Raw genomic sequence first — 22103 nt, 5'->3', positions numbered from 1 at the left:
TTTGAATAGGCGTTTATCCAGTTGTGTTTCCATTTTTGTAAGAGCTTCTGAATCAGTCTCCCTGCTTTATTACAATGTCATGCCCTCCAATGTTCCTCCATGTTGATGCCAGAGTAATCTTTCTCAACTATTGTTTCTCCAATGTTTAACATCCTCCAAATACTCACCATTTTAATTAAGACAAAATTCCTACGTGATCTCATTTCTTCCTTCTTCTCTATCTCCCATCCTGCCTTTGCAACCTATGCTCCAGTCATATGAAACCCCTTGCCAACATGGAGCAACCATGATCTTTGTGTACCTCTGTGTCTTTGCACATGTTCCTCCTTCTCCTTAAGACATCCTATCCTCTCTTCTTTTAAATCTGTGAAGACTCTCATCAAAAACCTTAGGGATTACCACCTCTAGGCTTTTCTTGAAAATCTCCATTCTTAGACTGAGTTTGATGCCCTTCTTTTGTATGTGCCTTTATCATACCACTTATACTAGGGATTGGGAGAAACACTTTTTTCAATTCTCCTAAGGTATATAGTTAGTACCATTCTAGAGGTATCAGAGAGAATTTATCATATACAATTTGTCTTAGGGCTTAGTTCCCTGCGGGGGGGAGGATGGGCATTACCCTCATTAGAAGGGCTATTCTAAACCACAAATTCTTTCGAGTGCAAGGACTATCTTTATTAGTAGCATAGGGCCTGTTTGTGCTCATTCATTAAATGAGCAATGAATAGCTGTCTTCAAAAGAACTCAAAGGAAAAATACAGAAATAATCCAAAGAAGTTTTTAACTTCTGAGAATGAATGTCCAAATTTTCCAAGATGCAGTCTCTGCCACATCTTAACCAATTTATGGGTCCCATGGTATCTGGCACATAGTAAATAGCCAATCATTTGTGGACTTGTCTATGCCCTTCATTGTTTAAGTGATCTCCGTCTTGAGCTGTACCCAAATAGGCTTTGCAGTACCAACCTATTGACTAGGTTTGGAGTTCCAAAGCTGAGAACTACTCGTTTGAATGACCACATAGATAAAACTGTGAGGGTCTGTCAAATACTTGTAATTTCATTTCTCTGATGAAACGTGATCATTAACCCGTTATATGTTCACTTTGAAAATAGATGCACCGATATAAGACTAAGAAAACCTCTTATCATAAAGTTTTAAGAAATGTGTAAAATATAAATACAGGAAAACTTTAAATTGGTATCCAACCAAACTTTTATTGGGGTTTTATTGCAATCTACTTTCGGCAATAAGGGGAAAGTAACCATAAGAACTCCGATCAGATTTTATTCAACAAAGCAGTTTTTCATGAATGCTTAAGGTCAGTGTATAGTCAGCTCAGCTTCCAGTATCAACTTGAGTACCTCATTACGGAAATTTATGCCAGAATGACAACAGTAAGGCATTGCAAGATCCTAAATCATCTAAGATTAAACCATATTTTACATATAACTTTTAGGACAGAATACTAATACTCTACAATAAATAAGGATTTTTAAAATGTGTTGCTTAGCCCTTGTTGAACTAAATTCAATTATTAGCTTATTCTTTAAGTACTCCAGTTAATAAAGGTTTGATTGTACTTCAAGAACTCTGACTTTTCCAAAGATAAAAAAATTAGTTCTTATTTGTTATGACAAAAATTAAGCTTAAAAGCACATTCACACTTGTCCTTAAAAGCATGTTTACATCATATAGGAAATAACTTCTCATGCCTGGAGATATGGTTTATATGGCAAAAAGTCATATGCAAAGAACAACTAGAGGGCAATCCTCCCAGCTCCACGTCCTCCAAAAAGCCACACTTGGCCTCAGTGTAAAAGTTATATTTTATTGCCATGCTACAAAATGTATGAAGTTGGCACTGATAGGGAAAAACAGAGAACAAAGGGTGGGAAGGGAAAGAGGGCAAAAGATGTTGTTACATGTATATAACAAGGTTTTAATCAACAGTGGTCAATTTTGCCAATATTAAAAATGCAAACCAAAATTTAAAATGCTGATATGAAACAGCATTAATATACAATTTATGCATAGTACAGTATCACTTATGTCTTTTATTAGAGAAATATGGAATGTTTATAAAAGAAATTAACCATAGGGGATAAAATTCCTATTTCATATACAATTTGGCAATGGTAGTCCCACTGTTAGACAATTTTTTATAAAAGAAAAAATTAAAAATCTAATAAGCTACCTTTATACAAAGTTGCTATATTTATGCCTTTACGTAGGAAAAAAACATTTATAATGCAAATTAGGACATACAATAATCTTACAATATTATACAATGTAATGAAAATAAAAACATAACACAAAATTTTTCCTTTATAAAATGTATATTTTGCATTTACTAATGCAAATGTGGCACACCGGTGACTACTGTACTATTAATACCAGTCTGTTTCCATGCTATTGTTGTCCAATTGTCATAGAATTGCAATTGTATCAATGCTACAAAAGAATTGTGTTATACCCCCAAAATATGAGGAAACGGGAATGGGGAATAGGGATGTGAAGAAGAAGGATAGATAGGGTGCTGGTTTGGGCAGAGTATATTGTAGTATGTTGTAAAATATCTGTTAATTTTTCAAGCCAAAAACATTTTCTATACATTCTGTAATTTCGTACCAATGCCTTTATTCAAATTTGGCAAAAATCAGAGAAAGGGTAATTAGTACCGTATACCTCACATATCAGAAATATGAATAAGATGCCAATACATCAGTTACTTCTGAATGTTGTCTTTGATGGTATGTCTATTTCAAGGAGATATATATAGATATAGATATATATATGTATGTATATCCACACATACATACATATATATTTATACACACACACACTACACATTGCACAAAACAACTGGGCATTACGGATTACGAACTGCACAGGGGGAAGTGGGAAGTACTTTTTAGCTTGTTAAAACCTTTACCTTGAGGCAAAAATACGGTGGCACATTATTGGGAAATTATGAAAACATAAGGCCCCTGTCCCATTTTTAATAGAACATTATTGAGGTACATTTTTATATGTTGTGCCACAGATTTTTTTGAGGGGGAAGGAATAAACAAACACTAGCTTGACTTATAACATTGAACTGTGGGGTCAACATTAATATCTATAAAAACAAAGATTGCTTGGCAAATTTTCTTAAGTCCCAAATGTGATCTATTCTGGATATACTGGGAAGTGAAAAGCTTTTTGCTGAGTCTTCAAGAGTAAAGTGCATATCTCATCACTCCACAGCAGCAGTAAATAAAAGGAACTATTTGCCAATCTTCCTGGAGGGAGGGAAGGCACCATATTTTCATTTTTAAAAGAAGATGAAACTGGGAAATAAAACACATGAAGAAAAAACACAGGTAATACCCATATCAATTTCCAACCCCTGATCTGGGATAAAAGCTGTTATCGCCTGTATGGATAAAAGAGAACTCTATCAGGGGGAGAGCATATAAACAATGAGTATATTTCCAAAACCAATAAGTGGGATCGTATGGTCTATCAAAGAACAGAATAGCTAAAATTAGGTCTGTCTCAGAAAATCTGAAACTTATGGCCACAATTATATCCCAATAAAATATCTCGTTCTAAAATGTACCTAGTAACTGGTACATTCTTCCAGGACAGAGCTTAATGCCCATGGCTAGACTACTGCAAAGGACAAGTAGTGTTCCACATTACTTTTTATTAAATAGGAACACGGGTGATTTCCAGAGACATCTAGAAATAAACACCAGTTGTATACATCTTCCTAATACTCATAGTACCTAAAATCAAATTCTTAGCAGACAAATTGGTCCCATTTTCATTTTTAAAGCACACAGTATTTAAAGCATAAACTGCAATGATTATATCGGAGCTACCTAAAATATATAAAGACTAATTAGAATCTGGAAGGAAAAGGAAAATGATGAGGAAAAGAAAGAAAATAAAGTATCCAACCTCCAAAATGAATCAATAGGTCAGCCCTTTCATTTGGAGGCTCTGTCTTGCCTGCTTGTTTTGGAGAAAACCGCGTGTACTGGTTCCATTATTATTCTTATTCCTCGTTACAAAAACCAACACATAAATTTGGCACGATTAGCATTCTACTCAGAAGAAAGCATAAATGGAACAATATATTAAAAATGGAAACTGCACACCTATACCGCTATTCTCTTTTTAGAGAACAGTGAACACTTTAGTCAAGCACCAAGTTCACAGAAAAGAAAAGAAGAAAATTCTGCTATGCACATAAACCGATGGCACTGAAAATAACAGACACCTTTAATAATTTATTTTCTTTATAATGGTCCCACTCTATTATTCTGCTAATCCAGTCACTGTCCTATATAATTAGGTTATTTACTGATCAGGTTGGGTGCTATATGACTGAAACCTTTTCATGCTAAATTAACGTTAGTTACATCAGATAGATCCAAATCATGACCTCAAACGCCCTCACATTTAGAGAAAACAGTACCCTAACCTTTCCACTCTACCTTCTCTTGTCTTCTCTACTGTTTGAGAAACTGGAACATTCTGATTTTCTAGGAGTTAGGCATGTGGAGTCTCATCAGTTTATAGAAACTTCAATTCGGTTTAAATCCTAAATTATGACACAATCTCATTGCTAGAAGACTTCCACTGTACCTGCTATGCTGGCAACAATGCTAACACTCTCCTGAAATCAAGGGATAATCAAAGACCCAGCTGTGAGAAAGGACAGCCGAGCCGAGGAGCACTACCGTGGGCAGAGTAAAACCGCAGCCGTGTGACGAGGGAATCACTGCTAAAGTGCTGGGGGGGGGGGGGGGGGGGGGGGAGAGCGCCCACAGAGCAAACAGTACCATTAGGGAGCTCTGCGTGTTAAAAGTTGCTTCCTTTTTGTCTCAGCTGTTAAAGAGATCACCAATGGACGCAAGGGAAATTTCAAATCGAGCGAATGTTTTTATCAACTTGAAAAGTAAACAGCATATAAATAAATACTGGACAAGGGCAACCCTGTTATAGAATAACAGTAAGTTCCAAATGAACCTTCAAAACCACAATTTGACAAAAATGCAAACTAAACAATGAACACATAATCCAATTTCAAAACTATATACAAACTCAAACATTTTAAATTGAAAAAGACATCAAGCAACAAAATAAGACATCCCAAACACCAAAGGAAAAAAACCGAAGGTAAATGGCAACCTGATGTCACAGATGCCTCCAGAAAACAATGTTATGGTTAATAATCTATAGGAGAGAAACTTTCAAGAGATCGTGGTTCAGATTTCCAAAGTTTTTGGGTAAAGTGACCTGAGACTGATTCTTGAGTCTAGTGGAATTCTCATTAAGATATCTGGGCATGCCCTTCAAATGACATCATGAGATGAGTGAACAGAAAATCTTGACTCCTTCCTGCCCTTCAACACACCAAGAGCAAACCACATTCACGGACATAGGACTCTTTCTAGTAACGCAGAAGGCAAAGGAACTGACTGGTATATAAGGAGGTGTGGTACTTCTACTTCCTTTACATATGTTTTGGCTCAAGTCAAAAAGCCTACAATTAACGAAATAAAGGATTCCTCACGTTACATGCCGGAGGCCATATACCATGAATAGTGAATCTACAAATATTACTTTCAAAGCCTAGAGTTATCTGTTAGCAATGCACATTATCAAGAGGCTTTATAAAATGTCTTAAACGCCAACCATGACTTAGACATGAATGATGTGCGTACGTCCGGAATATTGATACAAATCAACCAGCATTGTCACTCACTTCAACTCTCATTTTAAATAGGCACTGTGAGAATGGGGGTGCTGCTGGACAGTAATGAGTAGTATATACTGAAATGAGTGTTCTTTAAGGAGTACCTGCTCTACATTAATTCCCTTTAGTTAAAGAAGCACAGGAAATATTCAGGAAAAAAAAAATCTTATCAGTCTATAAAAGGAGTTAGTGTTTAGAAATGAAAATGAAGCACTCGCATCTTCATTTTTGAAAACTTCACAAAGGTGCAAACAAGGTAATGCTTTCCCGGCTCACATGGGCAGATCAGTACTATTATGTCTAGTCTTCCTAGATGTGCCATCGTCTCGTGGCAGTGCTTTCTGCAAACTTGACATAGCAGCAGTTCTCTCGATGTCGATCACAGCATACAGCTCTGTGCGCCTGGTAGGGGTCTGTGGAAGGGGAGTGGTAGGCGTTTTTGGAGTCTGAGGGTTGTCAGAGTCACTGCCACCTTCCAAGTCGACCTGTATGTAATTGAGCTGCCTGTGTTCTAAACTTGGGCGCCTGATATCAAAGTTAAAGACCGTCGGCGTACAGTCCCGACGCCTGGAAAACTCTATTTTGTGAGCACTTGCCGGCACTGTTACATTCTCTGTATTTACATAGTTATGCATTGGATCTAGATTATTATGGTAGCCATTCAGAGATGGGGTCTTTGGTCCTAAATTGTCATCTTCATCCCTACTTAGCTTGCGGGCTTCCCAAACAGGAGGCAAAGATGGTAAATTTTCATAGTTTAATAATGCAGTTCTTCTCTGAGCTGAGTTGTTGATATTCTGGGTATCTGAGGTACTGCTGGATGTCAGACGACCTCTCCTGACCCCTGAGGCACTAGGGATAGATAACCCATTTATATTCTCATACACCAGTTTGTTCACAGAGGGTGCCTCTCTGCGCTCATCGCTGTCATACCCAGTGTCCCATTCCGTGCTGTTTGCACCACTCCCACCGACTTGGTCTCTTCCAAGTTGCTCCAGTTTCTCTTTTTCCATTAACTGCTTTTGAACAGGGGTTGGTCCTAAGACAAATTTGACTCCTTCAGGTTCGAGAAGAATCTGAGGGTCCCTGTCCTCAATACTACTTGGTTCTTCTTTTGGTGTGTTGCTTTCAGCATTAGAGATCCTCGCCTCCAATGGGACGTGCACGCTTGTGCGGTGTTTCCGCTCTTCCTGCACTCCTGTGGTGTTGACATAGGTATGGACCTAAAACAAGACAGGAAAGTGAATCAACAACTTGCTTAAAACAAGAACAAAAATCGGTGACTGTATCAGTTAAGTTTATCGATTAGCTTTCTTGATATACTCTTCCTTCAAAGCTTTTATATCCATTTTTCACTAATAAAAAGGTGGGGAGAGGGGAGGAATGTAGAAAGATCTTCCTCACTTGATAAAAAAAATACTCTAAAATAACACATCACATTGTACTTGATACGTGAAAATCAGTCTGTTAAAAAAAAATCAGGAACAAATTGGGATTCTCGTTTTGATGTTGTTTTAGAAATTCTCATCAATGCATTAAAACATGATTCGGAAATAAGGAATAGTGGCGCCTGCGTGGCTCAGTTGGTTAAGCGTCTGACTTCAGTTCAGGTTATGATCTCATGGTTCATGGGTTTGAGCCCCACATTGGGCTCCATGCTGATGGTGCACAGCCATTCTCTCTCTCCGTCCCTTCCCCGTGTGAGTGTACGCTCTCTCTCTCAAAATAAATAGACTTAAAAAGAAGAAAAGAAATACAGAATAACAAGTATTAAAAAGAAGAGACAAATTTATCATGATTTACAGACGCTGTGACTATAAAAAGAGCATCTACTGGATTTAATAAGAGTACTGTAAAATGCATAGATATAAAATAAATACCACCTGCTAAGAAATCATCACTATTTAGAAAAGGTCAATGGTATCGTGAGGGAACAACACAAAAACATTTGGGAGACTATACATAAAATGTGAAAAACTCAAAATTAAAATGCAAAACTGAGGGAAGTATAATTATAGTAAATAACACAAGAATTCATTTACTATGTAAAGAACACAAAGAAATAGGTTTCAAAACAGTAAAAATCTCCTAATGATATGGAGATATACATATGGAGATATACAAAGACATACAAAGATATACAAAGATATGTATAACTAATTAATATAGAGACAATATTCAACCAAATACTTCATTTCTCAAATGAAATACTCTGGCAGTAATACTCTGGGATATTAAATAGCTTCATAAAAACCCTGACAACAAAATCTACCTTTCTGCTAGTAGTCCACTAATATAAAAAGCAGCAAAAATTCCAAAAGCATTGGAGGTTATTATAACAGGAACTGGCCATTAGTTATATTTGCCTTTATCCATAGACACATCCCTCCTGTGAGCCTAAAAACTACCGTAATCCTACGTTTCCCTCCACGCTTGTAGATATTTGGCCTATGTCAGAAAATATATGCTGTTTCCTCTGACTCTTCACCACAAAAGTCACATGCAAACAGTGAAAGCTACAATTCAAATTGACTAAAATGTTCAAGTATTGGCGCAGCAACGCTCTAACCCCACACAATCTATTATCACATCAGACAGCAGCGCACACTTACTTGCTCCTCAGCCACAAGCAAAGGATGAGTAGATTCTTCACCCACTGAAGGCAGGCGTGCACTTCCCACAGAAGGATGTCTGCTTGAAGGATGCGAGGAAGCATCTCCAAATGAGGGATATCGGGGATATCCATTAGGTAAATTCTGAGCAGCAAACCCTGGAGCTGAGTTTTTGTTTATTGGTTTAAGAAGGAAAGCAGGATATGGGGGGCAGGACAGACAGAATAAAAATGAATGAGAATCGAATAGGCCTGGAGAGAATTAAGCAAGGTGTTTCTGGTAAGACACAGCAGAAACCAGAGCACAAATAACACCCCCTTCCACTCCCAACTTTCCATTCACATTTTAGATAATATGGAACTTCTAATGTTTTCCTAATTAAAATATTTAAAATGTTTCTAATTATAGACGTAACAGTGTTTTAAAACTGATGACCATTATGCTTATGTTAGCCAATGGTGATCTCTAACATGTTACAGATTAAATAATCCATAATTCATAGTTTATAAATGTCTGTTATTCAAAATACAAGAGAAAAAACAGGTACTTACTTGTAGGTGTTCGAGGTGTTCTGGGGACTTCCAACTCTGTCTGATGATTATTCCTTTCTACAACTGGCTCTTCCACCACATTTATACTATTATTTTGCATAATCTCTTGCAACATGTTAAATAATTCTTCTGCACGAGCACACTTAAAGGCGAAGATTCCTACAAATACAAAATAGAAGGGAAAAATAGTAGCCACAGCTTTAAAAAAGATACAGGAGCACCTGTCAAAGAACAAAATTGTGAAGTTAAGTATTCTATGCACTGACAGCAAGAAAGGCCTTTTAAATAAATGTCTGATAAATTAATAACATTCTGTTTCAAAACATAAGCCCAAAAGGAAATTCACAGAATAATTTTCATATGTCTAAGAGAGATGGCCCAAAACAAGGCAGACAAAAACAAGATTTGAACACTTACTTTAGACTGTTTCTTAACAGCAGGGGGAGCCCAAATCACCGTTATGGGCAGATGATCCTTTACCATTTGACCGTCCCTTACTTGGTGGTTTACGATCCTTACCTTGTTTAATTATTACAACAATTCTGTAAGGTAGGCATTAGCATACCTCTCTGATAGAGCAGAAACCTGATGTTTGACAGAAATTGTGTAACTTGTCCGAGGCCTTTCACACAGTAGGCAGCAAAAAAACCAAACTATGTTCTCTTTGACTCCAAAGTTTAGGTTCTTTCCCCAAAAAGTAATAACAGTAAAGAAACATAGCCAATTTACTGCAACTAATCATATGCTGAAAATCTTAAAGTTAATAATATGAGTCAAAATTCTGGACACAGAGAATATGCTTAATGAATGCCTGATAAATGAATACGTGGCTTATTATATCTCTGAACAATCCACCTCTTTGGGGGAATTTTTTTTCTGACAGGAGAGAAGTAAAGTATTAATGTAAACATTATATACAGGATAAATGAAAGAACAATTTTCAAATGTGAAAATGTTTCTAGAAAAACAAAATTAAAGGCTCTACCTACCTTGTCCAGTTTGACACCTTCGACCACTTTCAAAAGAAAAGAGATTTGAATCATAGCCATAGCGCCGCAGGCAGAGGTAGTGCCATTTTACTGAATCACGTTTGCGAGTGTATAAAATCAGTTCTGTGTCTGTAAGTTCCATAATGCCAGAACCTAACTCATTCCCATCATCATCCACATTAATGACCTAAAAAAAGAAAGTTCAATTAGTGCTAACCTGATGCTCCCACTTGACGGTCATACGCACATTTCACCAATTTGTCGGCAAAATGCACTATTGTTGATTGGTTCAGTTATTCGCTCTTTTGTTAGCTCATTCATCAACCAATGTGTTTTCAGGGCACGAACTATGTAGCAATGTAAGATCTGCTTCTATCCACAAGCGACTCACATTCCCAGTGAGAATATAAGATATACAAACATGAAATCAACAATACAAAGCTGTATAGGAGTAGTAGACAAATGGGTGCAACAGAGGTTGCAAAAGACAGCAACTGTGGCCTAGGGTTGCTGGAGAAGTCTTCACCAAAGAGGAGGAGGGACTTCCGCTGGGCCTCAGGAGAGAGCTGGTGGGTCAGGGCTCGTAGGGCATATCCTGACGATGCAGTGCTACAGCACAAAGAAGGTATGTTTCAGAGAGACCAAGACAAGACTGGCACAGAGTTCATGGAAGGGAAAGCCTTGCAACTGCTGAGTTTCTGAAAATGGCCAGACAGGTAACACTTCAGGAGAACTGTCTATATTCCTGGGGTAGGCAGAGCGCTTTGCACATACTTTTCCCATTTAATCCTCCTAACAATCCTAAACTGCAGGTAATACGATTTTCTCCACTGTACTGTACACAAACGGAACAAACCTGCCCAAGGTCACAAAGCTACAAAGCCACAGGGTTTCAACTTACACCTAGGTTTGTGTGATCCAGAGGCTATGACTTACAACAACTTGAGGTCAGACCACGAGAGACACTAAATGGCTGTGAATAGGTAAGAAATGGAACATTTATGCTCTAGGTAACAGAACACCATGGAAGTTTTAGGATGATGAAAGAGTAAGATCAATATGATGTCAACTGCAGGATGGATCACAAAGGTGACGGACTCAAGGGTAGAGTCCAGCTAAGAAATTATCCAGGCACCTGAAGCAATGACTGGGATGTGGTGACCAGACTGAGGAGGCACCTATAAAATGGCATTTAAAAAAGTATTTCTAGAACTGTATGGCTAATTGGATACTCAGGACCAAAGGAAAAGTAAAAGAGGATTCCACACTGTCAGTAAGAACATACTGTCATCATTTGTTAAAACAAGAAAAGGCAGAGTGGACACAAAGAGAAATAAAAGGGTCCAGAGAGAAAAGTAAGGAAGTAAGATATATTAAGCGAAGAAAAAGAACATCCAAGTAGGCAGTGAGAGATGTAACTCAACCAGTTTTACTCACCTTAAACTTGTTCCGATGGTTATCTGGGACAGTGTCTTTATCTGGACAGCTACAACAGCTACCCATGGCTTCTTCAGAAGACCATGTGAGCGCTACATGAAAGATAATTTGGAAAAAAATTATTAAATGTAGGATATAAAAATCGTAAAACAGAAAAAGACTTTAGAAACCATCTAACACAGGGGCACCCAGGTGGCTCACTCGGTTATGCGCCGGACTCTTGATTTCACTTCAGGTCATGATCTCACGGCTTGTGGGTTCCAGCCCCTGCGACGGACTCTTCGCTGACAACATGGAGCCCGCTAGGGATTCTCTCTCTCCCTCTCGCTCTGCCCCTCCCCCACTCACTCCCTGTCTCTAAAAATAAATAAACTTAAAAAAAAAAAAGAAAGAAACTACCTAACACAAGTCCTGCATTATTTTGATGAGGAAAATTAAGCCCAAGAAGGTATAGGGCTAAGCTAGATTTCACACATTCAGCTGCTGAATTTTGCTCAGTGATAATGAGAATAGTTGCATGAGGTAGACTTCACAGAAATATCAAATTTCCAGTTTAATTTGCAAAGGTCTGCCTATTTTTAAATTACCTTAACAAAAACCAATTTAAGGTCTTATCTCATATGTAACACTATTTAAATGAAGTCATTTATGGAATTAACCCTTTATGGTTTGTCAGGAATTTCATATCTTTCTTTTAATAAATTTCTAAAGGGATGTTGGACTTCTAGGTTGGCAGGTATTTTGATTCTTATTATTCACTGTAGTATCCTTTATGTACCTAACCAGGCCAAAGCTGACTGGTAAATAAGACACAAAAACAAATTTGGAACAGTTCATTAAGAGAGAAAGACAACCCAAAAATCAAGCGGTAACTTAACACAGAGAATATTGGCAAACTGATACAGCATGTCTGTGTAATCCTGCTTTCCCACACAAAGTCAGAGATAGTAGGTTATAGGTGACATTAAGTGTTCAAGAACACTGCAAATGAACAAAGATAAAATTCAAAACACTACTTACAAACGAGGGAAAGAATCAGAATGAATGTGATAATATTTGAAAAAGTGGAAGGAAAGGAAGCACAAAAAGCTACTAAATATTCAAAAACATAAATCTGGTAAAATTGGTTTAAAATTCTTCAGTCGTTCTTCATTATCTTCAGGAAAAAAATTTGAAGCTTGTCCGCATGACATGAGGTTCTTCACAGTCTCATCCCTGGCCACAGATCTAGTCTGAACTCTCCTTGTCTCTGCTTCAAGCCCTACCCAGTCATACTAAACAGTCCCCAGAGCAGCTTGTCCCCTCACACCCTTCCATGCTGCTCCTTTCCTTTCTTAAGATCCAATCAGAATACAGTGATTCAGGGAGGCTTCGCTGATTCTAAGCAAACTGGGAGGGTTACACTTTTTATGTATCCCCCAAGGCACCCTGGGCTTTCCAGTATCACAGTATTTTCACACTATTTAAGTATTATTCTCCCTGCTCCCCCACCCCCCACCCCCCGCCCCGTAAGCTCCTTCCTAAGCAGGGACAGGCCTTATCCAGTTTTTGCATTCCCCATGCCCTAACACACCACCTAGCACCACAGAGCGGGGAGCTCTAAGTCTCTTGTGAGCTGAATGAATTGAACTGTACTAAATAAAGGTAAAAAAGGCTGGCAGGTATAAGTATGAGGCAGATGAAAAAGTATATTAGTGTACAAACCAAAAGAAGCGATAAATTAAATAGTAAAGTTAAGACTCATGTTTGGTAGTTTGCTCCAGGTAATATGCCAGCTAAATATCATGGCATAAAGATGATTAAGTCACAGGGGCATCTGAGTGGCTCAGTCAGGTAAGTATCCAATTCTTGATCTCGGCTCAGGTCATGATCTCACAGTTCATGAGTTTGAGCCCTGCATTGGGCTTTGTGCTGACAGCATGGAGCCTGCTTGGGATTCTCTCTCTCTCTCCCCCACTCTCTCTGCCCCTCCTCAGCTCCCATTCTCTCTCTCTTAAAATACATAAAACAAACATTAACAACAACAAAAAAAGATGATTAAGTCACAGTATGTACTTCTGAAAAGTCATGAGTCTAAAGGGAGAGACAGAGATGTAAATAGATAATGCATTATGTTTAAACCTTAGAATCTGAGAACAGTTCTGTGGGCACAGTAAAGGGAGCAAATAACTTTCTGGGTTAACAGGGCAGGAAGCACCATTTGAACTGGTACTTAAAAAGGTGAGCAGAAACGGTGTGCTGGACACAGAACAGAAATAGGTAGTTGAGACAGATAAAAGAGTACAAAGGTAAGGTCATGAAAGATCATGAAAGGTGATCTTGCATTCAGGAGAAAGTGAGGTGTCCAATACAGCTAGAATACAGGCAAGCTGTAACAAGAGCAGGGGCCAAACCATATAAAGGGTCCTGAACAATGAGGTAGGATCTGGGACTCCAACTAGCTAGACGTCCTTCAGTGTCCTCACAGTCACACGGACATGACTCTATCATGGCATTTATCATATTCTATTGTACTGTTTATCTGTCTCAACATTCACTTCACTGTAATTTCCCTAAAGATAGGAGCCTTCTCTAAGCACTAAGCATATCACCTGACATAGCACATGGTTCATCAATATTTACTTTTTAAAAATTAATGCAACTGGAGACACCTGGGTGACTCAGTTGGTTAAGTGCCTGACTCTTAATTTCGGCTCAGGTCATGATCTCATGGGTTTGTGAGATCGAGCCCCACATCAGGCTCTGCAATGACAGCTTGGAGCCTGCTTGGGATTCTCTCTTCCTCTCTCTCTACTCTTCTCCCACTCTCTCTCTCTCTTTCTTAAAATAAACAAACATGGAAAAATTAATACAGGCGTACCTTGGGGATACTGCAGGTTTGGTTCTAGACCACAGTAAAAAAGCAAGTATTGCAATAAAGCAAGTGAAATCAACTTTTTGGTTTCCAGTGCATATAAAAATTATGTTTAGGGGCACCTGGGGGGCTCAGTCCATTAAACTTCCAACTCTTGATTTCGGCTCAGGTCACGATCTCATGGTTTGTGAGACTGAGCTCCATGTTGGGCTCTGTACTGATGACAAAGAGCCTGCTTGGGATTCTGTCTCTCTCTCTCCCTCTCTCTCTCTCTCTCTCTCTCTCTGCACTTCCCCTGCTCGTTCTTTCTTTCTCTCTCAAAATAAACCTTTAAAAAAAAAGTTATGTTTACACTATATGACAGTCCATTAAATGTGTAGTAGTGTGTCCAACAAAACAATGTACTTTAATTAAAAAAGACTTCCTGCTAAAAATGCTAACCATCATTTAAGCTCTTCAGTGAGTCATCATCACCGATCTCAGATTATCATAATAAATACAATAATAAAAGAGTTTTAACTATTGTGAGAATTACCAAAATGTGACAGAGAGACACAAAGTGAGCAAATGCTGTTGGGAAAATGGCATTGATAGGCTTGTTCAAAGCAAGAGTGTCACAAATCTTCAATTCATAAAAATCACAGTATCTGGAAAGCACAATAAAGCAAAGCACAATAAAACAAGGTATGCCTGAAAATATTTAATAAATTATATGATGAGAAAGAGACAAAAGAATATTTAAAACATTTTTTTAAAGTAGAGGGATAATTGACAGAAACAAAGTCTTTTTAAAATTATACATCTATCCTTACCAATGACCTGCTCATGAATATAAAGAGCTAAAAGATTACTATAGTGTGGCTTCTGCCTCAAAACATTCAAAGGAGTGTTTTTAAACAATTCCTCAAATGAAATAAAAAATCATCCCTCTTTTTTGTTGTTGTTGTTATTGTTTTGTTTTAAAGATTTTTTTTTTAATTTTTTTTTCAACGTTTATTTATTTTTGGGACAGAGAGAGACAGAGCATGAACGGGGGAGGGGCAGAGAGAGAGGGAGACACAGAATTGGAAACAGGCTCCAGGCTCTGAGCCATCAGCCCAGAGCCTGACACGAGGCTCGAACTCACGGACTGCAAGATCGTGACCTGGCTGAAGTCGGACGCTTAACCGACTGCGCCACCCAGGCGCCCCATGTTTTAAAGATTTTTAAATATCTTTCTAAGTAATCTCTACACCCAACTTGGGGCTCAAACCTACAAGCCTGAGATCAAAAGTCGCACGCTCCACCAGCTGGCCCGCTAAGTGCCCCTAGAAAATCATTCTTCTATTTGGCACCTTCATGGGCTACCTGTTAAGGCAGCACCTCCCATGCGGTCAGGGACATTTGAATGGCGGTGCAAACTACTTAGAAACTCTATCCACACTGAGTGTTTCAATTCGGCACAACAACAATTAATGAAAAGCCTAGTATGTGACACAAAAGCCTTGTGTGCCATGCTAAGGAGAATGGATTTCATCCTACACATGATGGAAACACAGTAAAGAATGGGAAGCAGGAAAGCGAGTTGCTCATGACTTCATTTTAAATATATCCACCTGTAGAATAAATTGAAGTGGCAGTTTAGTTCAGAGAAGAAAAACCAGTTAGGGAATATGGAGAAATGAAATATGCTACAGACCTAAAACCAGTGCAGCAGTAGTAGGGAGACACAAGAGATGAATTTTTAAAATATTTAGGAAGGCAAGTGAGCAGCACGAAGTGGCTGGCTAGGCATACGGGAAGGAAGAGGCAGCTTCCAGTGTGGCAGATGAAGGGGGCTGGTTCCACTACCTGAGACAGAAAAAAGCATGGTAGTTTTCAAGTGGAAGTGATGGTGGTTAGCTCAGTTTTAGCCATGTTGAGATGCTAGAGAACAACCAAATGGAGATATACAACAGAGAGTTAAATACACGAGTATAGATTTGAGGAAGGGGTAAAATATTGATACACACAGAATATTTGAAGCTGTAAAACAGAAAACACTGCCCAAGGATAGTATCGAGAGTGGTCTACAGTTAAAATTCTGGGGAATACAAATGTAGAAATACTGGAGTAGAGGTAAGCGAGTGAAGGAGGAAAAAAAAAATCAGAATCGTACAAACTGAAAAAAGAAAGTGTCAAGAAGGAGGGTTCCATCATGGGAGACTGGTAGAGGCGGAAACCAAACTGAAGTGAACAAATGGAAGATAAGGAAGTAGCCCCCCAAAGAACAGAAACTGCTCTTTCCCAAACAGGTTCAGAAAGGGAAGGGCAGAGCGTGACAGCGTAGACAGACATGGTTTCGAAAGAAAATATGCTGCTTGAGTTATTTGTTTTCAGATGACATAGATTTACACAGGTTTGTAATCAGTAGGTCAAGAAAGGTTAAAATTTTTAGGAAAAAAAAAACCAAAGGAAAAAAATGAGTTATATGGTAGATCAAGACAGACAGGGAGACTGGAGAAGAGGAGTTCCAGGGCTCAGAATGAGAAGTCTGCCCACAGAAGTAGGACTGCCTTGTCCTGAGGAGAGAGGGAAGAAAATAAGAATGGGTGGGACCCAGCAGAAAAACTGAGGTAGGTAACACCTATCATCCTAAATTCCCTTTGTAAAATAGAAAGCAAGTTTGCAGAATGAGGGACTTGAGGCAAACGGTAGGATTATTCACCAGGGGGCTACCCACGAAAGGTAGCAGGATTATTCAGTAGGCTGCACTCAGAGTTCAGCAGAGGTTGGAGAGGAAGATGGCACTGTTTTTGCAGCAGTGCTCAGCCGTCCAGAGGGCAGATGGTTCCGGCGACCCAGGCTCAGAGGGTAAGAGGACAAGGAAATTAGAGGATACTGGCAATAAGGGGGTTTGAAGTGATGGAACATCAGGTCCGGTCAGGAAAGAAGTAAAAAAAGAAGAGGGCTGATGAAATGGAAAAACCAGAGGCAAAAAGGAACAGGAGGCCTCCGTAAGGTTAAAGAAAAGGCTCAGTCTCAGTGAGAGACTAGACAGCTGGAGCAACGGGAGGCTGTGGTCAATCTTCCAACACAGAAGGAGACTTTTTAGTGTGGAGCTCTCTTGCACATCTCTGACTCCTCCTCCAGAACCACAAACTCCTAGGCAAGGGGAAAGACAAGATACTAGATATTCTGCATTTATGACCACCAGATTAATATTTGGAGACCACATCTGAGTTATGTAAGACTTAATAATGTGCACTAAAACTGTAAATACTTAATAGGAAACCATATGATTTCACCATCTTACCCAACCAAATTCATAACTCAGCAAAAACCTATATAGACTAACTATGCTCACTCAAGAAAGTAGCTGAGATTACATTCAAGAACAAAAGATAGCTACCGTTTGGGAAGATTGGTATTGCACCAAGTTGCCTGAATGTTTTTATTTTTATTTTTATTTTTTTAATGTTTATTTATTTTGGGGGGGGGGGTGCACGCAGAGAAAGAAGGAGACACAGAATCTGAAGCAGGATCCAGGCTCTGAGCTGTCAGCACAGAGTCCAACACAGGGCTCCGGGCTCAAAGTCACAAACCATGAGATCATGACCTGAGGCAAAGTCAGATGCTCAACTGACTGAGCCACTGAGGCGCCCCTGATTATTTTAAATTTGTAAACATTGGCTTAGTTTAATTAAAGCCACTTGTCCTTATTCTTTGGAGGGGACAGCAACTCAGGCCGCAATGTGACTACATTCAAGAAAACAATTAAAATATCCTGTTTAATTTGTGGGGAAAAAAAAGAGAATATAATTTGTGAACTTAATGTTTTTCTTTTTTTTTTTTTTAAGATAAACCTCAACTTACCTAGATCTAGCCATTAATATTCTTAGCCTCTTCTGCAGCATCAGGAGTTTAATCATTCTTCAAAATACCATGTTTTCTTTGTTTGGTGACTTAACCTAGAAACAGAAAAAAGGCAAGAATTTATTTCTCTTAAAGCAATGATTTTCCTTATAAGACTTCCAGTAGCACTGTTAGTTCAGTTAATCTATTTAAATAAACTCAAAAGTATAAAAATCTGATAAATATAGAAGATCTATTTTTAAAATTAAAATGACATGTACATGTTACCATTCACACAGCCTTTTCAAAGGAAGAAGTAAACATGCTATATAGTCTAAATTCTATAATGTTTGGATATCAGAACCTTCATAAGTCATTGACTGGCTTCTCCACTACAGCTCTGACACTGGACAACTCACTTCTCTATACTTATCTCCTCAGCCATAAAATGAGAGGTCAGACTAAACCACCTCCGACGTTCCTTTCCAACTCTAAAACCCCATTTCATCCTGTGGCAGGCTAATTCTCCACTTCCAGTCACTTTTCTTAAACCTTTCTGGCACTCCTCCCAAAGAGCAGACTTGAGAGTCCACTTGCTGTACCTTCCTAGTCTACAAGACCCCTCCAGAACCAAATCAGAGGAGTCAGTCATTAGGACTGTCATTAGTCAAGTCAGTCACTAGTCGGTCATTAGAACAAGCATGTCATAGAGTCACAGGATAATGGTGTAACTTATAGCAATAAATTACAATTTAAAGTTTCAAGAGATTCCAACATACTTTTGGGAAATTTCTGGTCAATCAATTCCCTTTTTATAACACAGAAAAATATCAAACTTAAACATGGGCACTAACATTTACTGAATAACTACACTGTATCAGGCATTAGGGGTTTTGCAAATAGTCTCATTTTAATCTATATATTAACCAGAGTTAACAAATGATTGATTTCCAAAATGAACATTTCCAGGTATACCTGGCCGGCTCAGTCTGTTGGGCGTTTGATTCTTGATATGGCTCAGGTTATAATCCCAGGGTCACGGTCACAGGATTGAGCCCTGCATCGGGCTCTGCACTGAGCGTGGAGCCTACTTAAGATTCATTGTCTTTCTCTCTCTCTCTCTCAGGGCACCTGACTGGCTCAGTGGATTAAGTGTCTAACTTTGGCTCAGGTCATGATCTGGCAGTTTGTGGGTTTGAGCCCTGTGTTCGGCCCTGTGCTGACAGCTCAGAGCCTGGAGCCTGCTTCAGATTCTGTGTCTCCCCCTCTCTCTGCCCCTCCCCCACTCACACTCTATCTCTCTCAAAAATAAACATTAAAAAAAAAAGATTCTCTCTCTCTCTCCCTCTCCCTCCCCCTCCCCCCACTCTCTAAGAAGATAAAAATTAGATACATAAAATAAATTTAAGAAACTACAAAATGAACATTTCTAAATCATGAATCCACATGCAAACAAAATTTTCAATTTTGGACTTCGAACCTATATACAAAATCAGCAGTTCAGCCAGGTGTGTTTGTGCCCCTCATAAGCTGCTGCTACAGCCCATGTTAGAGCGGGAGGCTACCCAGTGCCTCTGCTTTAGCACACCCTTCTTTTCTCCAGGAGATTAACATATATCATGCTTTTTGGCTTATAAAATTATGTGGCTAATTCCAACACAAATCATTGCTCTTACAAGAATACACATTGTTCATCTCTCTCTCCTGAGAGATGTCAGCCAATTAACTCCGGAAAATCTCTCTTCTCATAGATTCCACTTACAAGCATCTCACAACCTCCTTTCTAAGTTTAATTATAGTAAATATGACTAACAGAAGTGACAGTGACCCTTCTATAACCCTATACCAAGGAATAATCTTAAGTCTTGAAATAAAATATATCAAAGAATCAGTGTACCAACCTATAAGGCTCTAGAAAATATTGAAAAGCATCCAACAAAATCTATGAAAACTTTTTATTCTGTCCTACCTTCAGTCCTCTTTTTTTTTCTTTTAATTTTTTTTTATTTGAGTAAAAGACACATAACATAAAATTGATTATCCTATCTATTTTTAAGTGCACAGTTTAGGAGAGTTAGATATATTCAATATTGTTGTGCAACCAATATCTAGAACTTCTTCATCTTAAAAGATCGAAACTCTGTACCCATTAAATAGCTCATGGGTACAGAGTTTCCCATGTTGGAAAACTCCCATGTTGGAGTTCCCCTCCCAACTAATGCTGGCAACCACCATTCTACTTTCTGTTTTTATGAGTTTGACTACTCTAGGTACCGTATATAAATGAGATCACAGTATTTATCTTTTTTGTGCCTGCCTTATTTCACTAGGCATGATGTCCTTACAGCTTATCCATGCTGTAACAGGTGTCACAGTCTCCTTTTAAAGCTGGAACAATATTCCACTACACACACACACACACACACACACACACACACACCAGATTTTGCTTATCCATTCATCTGTTGATGGACATTTATCCACCTTTTAGCTACTGTGAATAATGCAGCTGCTAACGTGAATGTACAAATATCTTTGAGACTGTGCTTTCAATTCAATGCTGCTGATCACATGGTAATTCTCTTTTTTATTTTGTGAGGAACTGCCATTCTGTTTTCCTCAGCAGCTGTACCACTGATGTTCCCACGAGTATGCCTAAGAGTTCCAATTTCTCCACATCCTCACCAACATGTTTTCTGTTTTTGTTTGTTGGTATTAGCCATCCTAATGGGTATGAGATGTTATCTCCATGTAGTTTTGATTTGCATTTCCTTAATAATTAGTGATCTTGAGCATCTTTTTATGTGCTTAGTAATCATTCATATATCTTCTTTGGTGAAATGTCTATACAAGTCCTTAGCCTATTTTTGAGTTGGTATGTTTTTTAGTTTTGGACTCTAAAAATTTTTTTTAAGTTTACTGATTTTGAGAGAGAGACAGAGAGAGTGAGCAGGGGAGGGGCAGAGGGAGAGGGAGACAGAGAATCCCAGGCAGGCTCCATGCTGTCAGTATGGAGCCTGATGTGGGGCTTGAACTCATGAACCATGAGATCATGACCTGAGCCGAAGCCAAGAATCGGACGCTTAACCAACTGAGCCACCCAGGCGCCCGCCCCTGTTCCGGACTTTTAGAAGTTCTCTATATATTTTGCATATTAATCTCTTATCAAATATATGGTTTGCAAATATTTCCCCCCATTCCGTGGGTTGCCATTTTCAGTCTGTTGAATAGTGTCTTTTCATGTACAAAATTTTTTTATTTTTCGTGAAGTCCAATTTGTCTATTTTTGCCTTTGTTGCCTATGCTTCTGGTGTCATACCCAAGAAAGCAGTGCCAGATCCAATGTCGTGAAGCTTTTGTTTAATGTTTTTTTTTTCTAAGAACTATATTGTTTTATGTTATATTTAGGTCTTTGATCCTTTTTGAGTTAATTTTTGTATGGGTGTTAGGTGAGGGTACAAGTTCATTCTTTTGCATATGGATATCCAGTTTCCCGAGCACCATGTTTTGAAAAGATTGTCCTTTCCCCATTGAATGGTATTGGCACTTTTGTCAAAACTTAGTTGACCATATATGTGAGGGTTTGTTTCTGGATTCTCTATTCTATTCCACTGGTCTATCAGTCTGTCTTTATGCCAATACCATACTGTTTGATTACTGTAGCTATGTAATAAGTTTTGAAATCTGGAAGTGTGAGTCGCCCTGTTTTGCTTTTTTAAAAATACTTAAAAAAAATGTTTATTTATTTTGAGAAAGAGAAAAAGAGAGTGCGAGCAGGGGGACTGAGACAAAGAGAGAAGAGAGGGAATCCTAAGTAGGCTCTGTGCGTCAGCGCAGATCCAATGTGGGGTTCGATCCCACAAACCACGAGATCGTGACCTGAGCTTTAAAATCAAGAGTCGAATGGTTAACCAACTGAGCCACCCAAGTGCCCCCTGTTCTTTTTTCAAAAAAGTGTTTTGGCTATTTGGGGTCCCCTGAGATTCTATATAAATTTTAGGGTGGGTTTTTCTATTTTTTGAAAAAAAAAAAAAAAAAAAAAAACACCACTGGATTTTGATAGGGGTTGCACTGAATCTGCAGCTCTCTTTG

General features: G+C 38.6%; 1 protein-coding gene across 2 annotated transcripts in view; it reads right to left on the bottom strand.

Moving 5' to 3' along the window:
- Positions 1-1202: 1202 nt before the first annotated feature.
- Positions 1203-22103, bottom strand: part of FRS2 (fibroblast growth factor receptor substrate 2) — a 114727-nt gene continuing 93826 nt past the window's right edge. For both annotated transcript variants that reach the window (XM_043564976.1, XM_043564977.1), the window contains 6 exons: positions 18033-18127; positions 11345-11436; positions 9908-10094; positions 8919-9077; positions 8368-8531; positions 1203-6978 (listed from right to left, as the gene is read on the bottom strand). In XM_043564976.1, coding sequence (XP_043420911.1) covers positions 6028-6978; positions 8368-8531; positions 8919-9077; positions 9908-10094; positions 11345-11410 — 1527 coding nt within the window. In that variant the 5' untranslated portion in view covers positions 11411-11436; positions 18033-18127 and the 3' untranslated portion in view covers positions 1203-6027. The remainder of the gene's footprint in view (positions 6979-8367; positions 8532-8918; positions 9078-9907; positions 10095-11344; positions 11437-18032; positions 18128-22103) is intronic.

The sequence above is a fragment of the Prionailurus bengalensis genome, chromosome B4, assembly GCF_016509475.1.
Source record: "Prionailurus bengalensis isolate Pbe53 chromosome B4, Fcat_Pben_1.1_paternal_pri, whole genome shotgun sequence".
NCBI lineage: Eukaryota > Metazoa > Chordata > Mammalia > Carnivora > Felidae > Prionailurus > Prionailurus bengalensis.
This window is presented reverse-complemented; position numbering and strand designations above follow the sequence as displayed.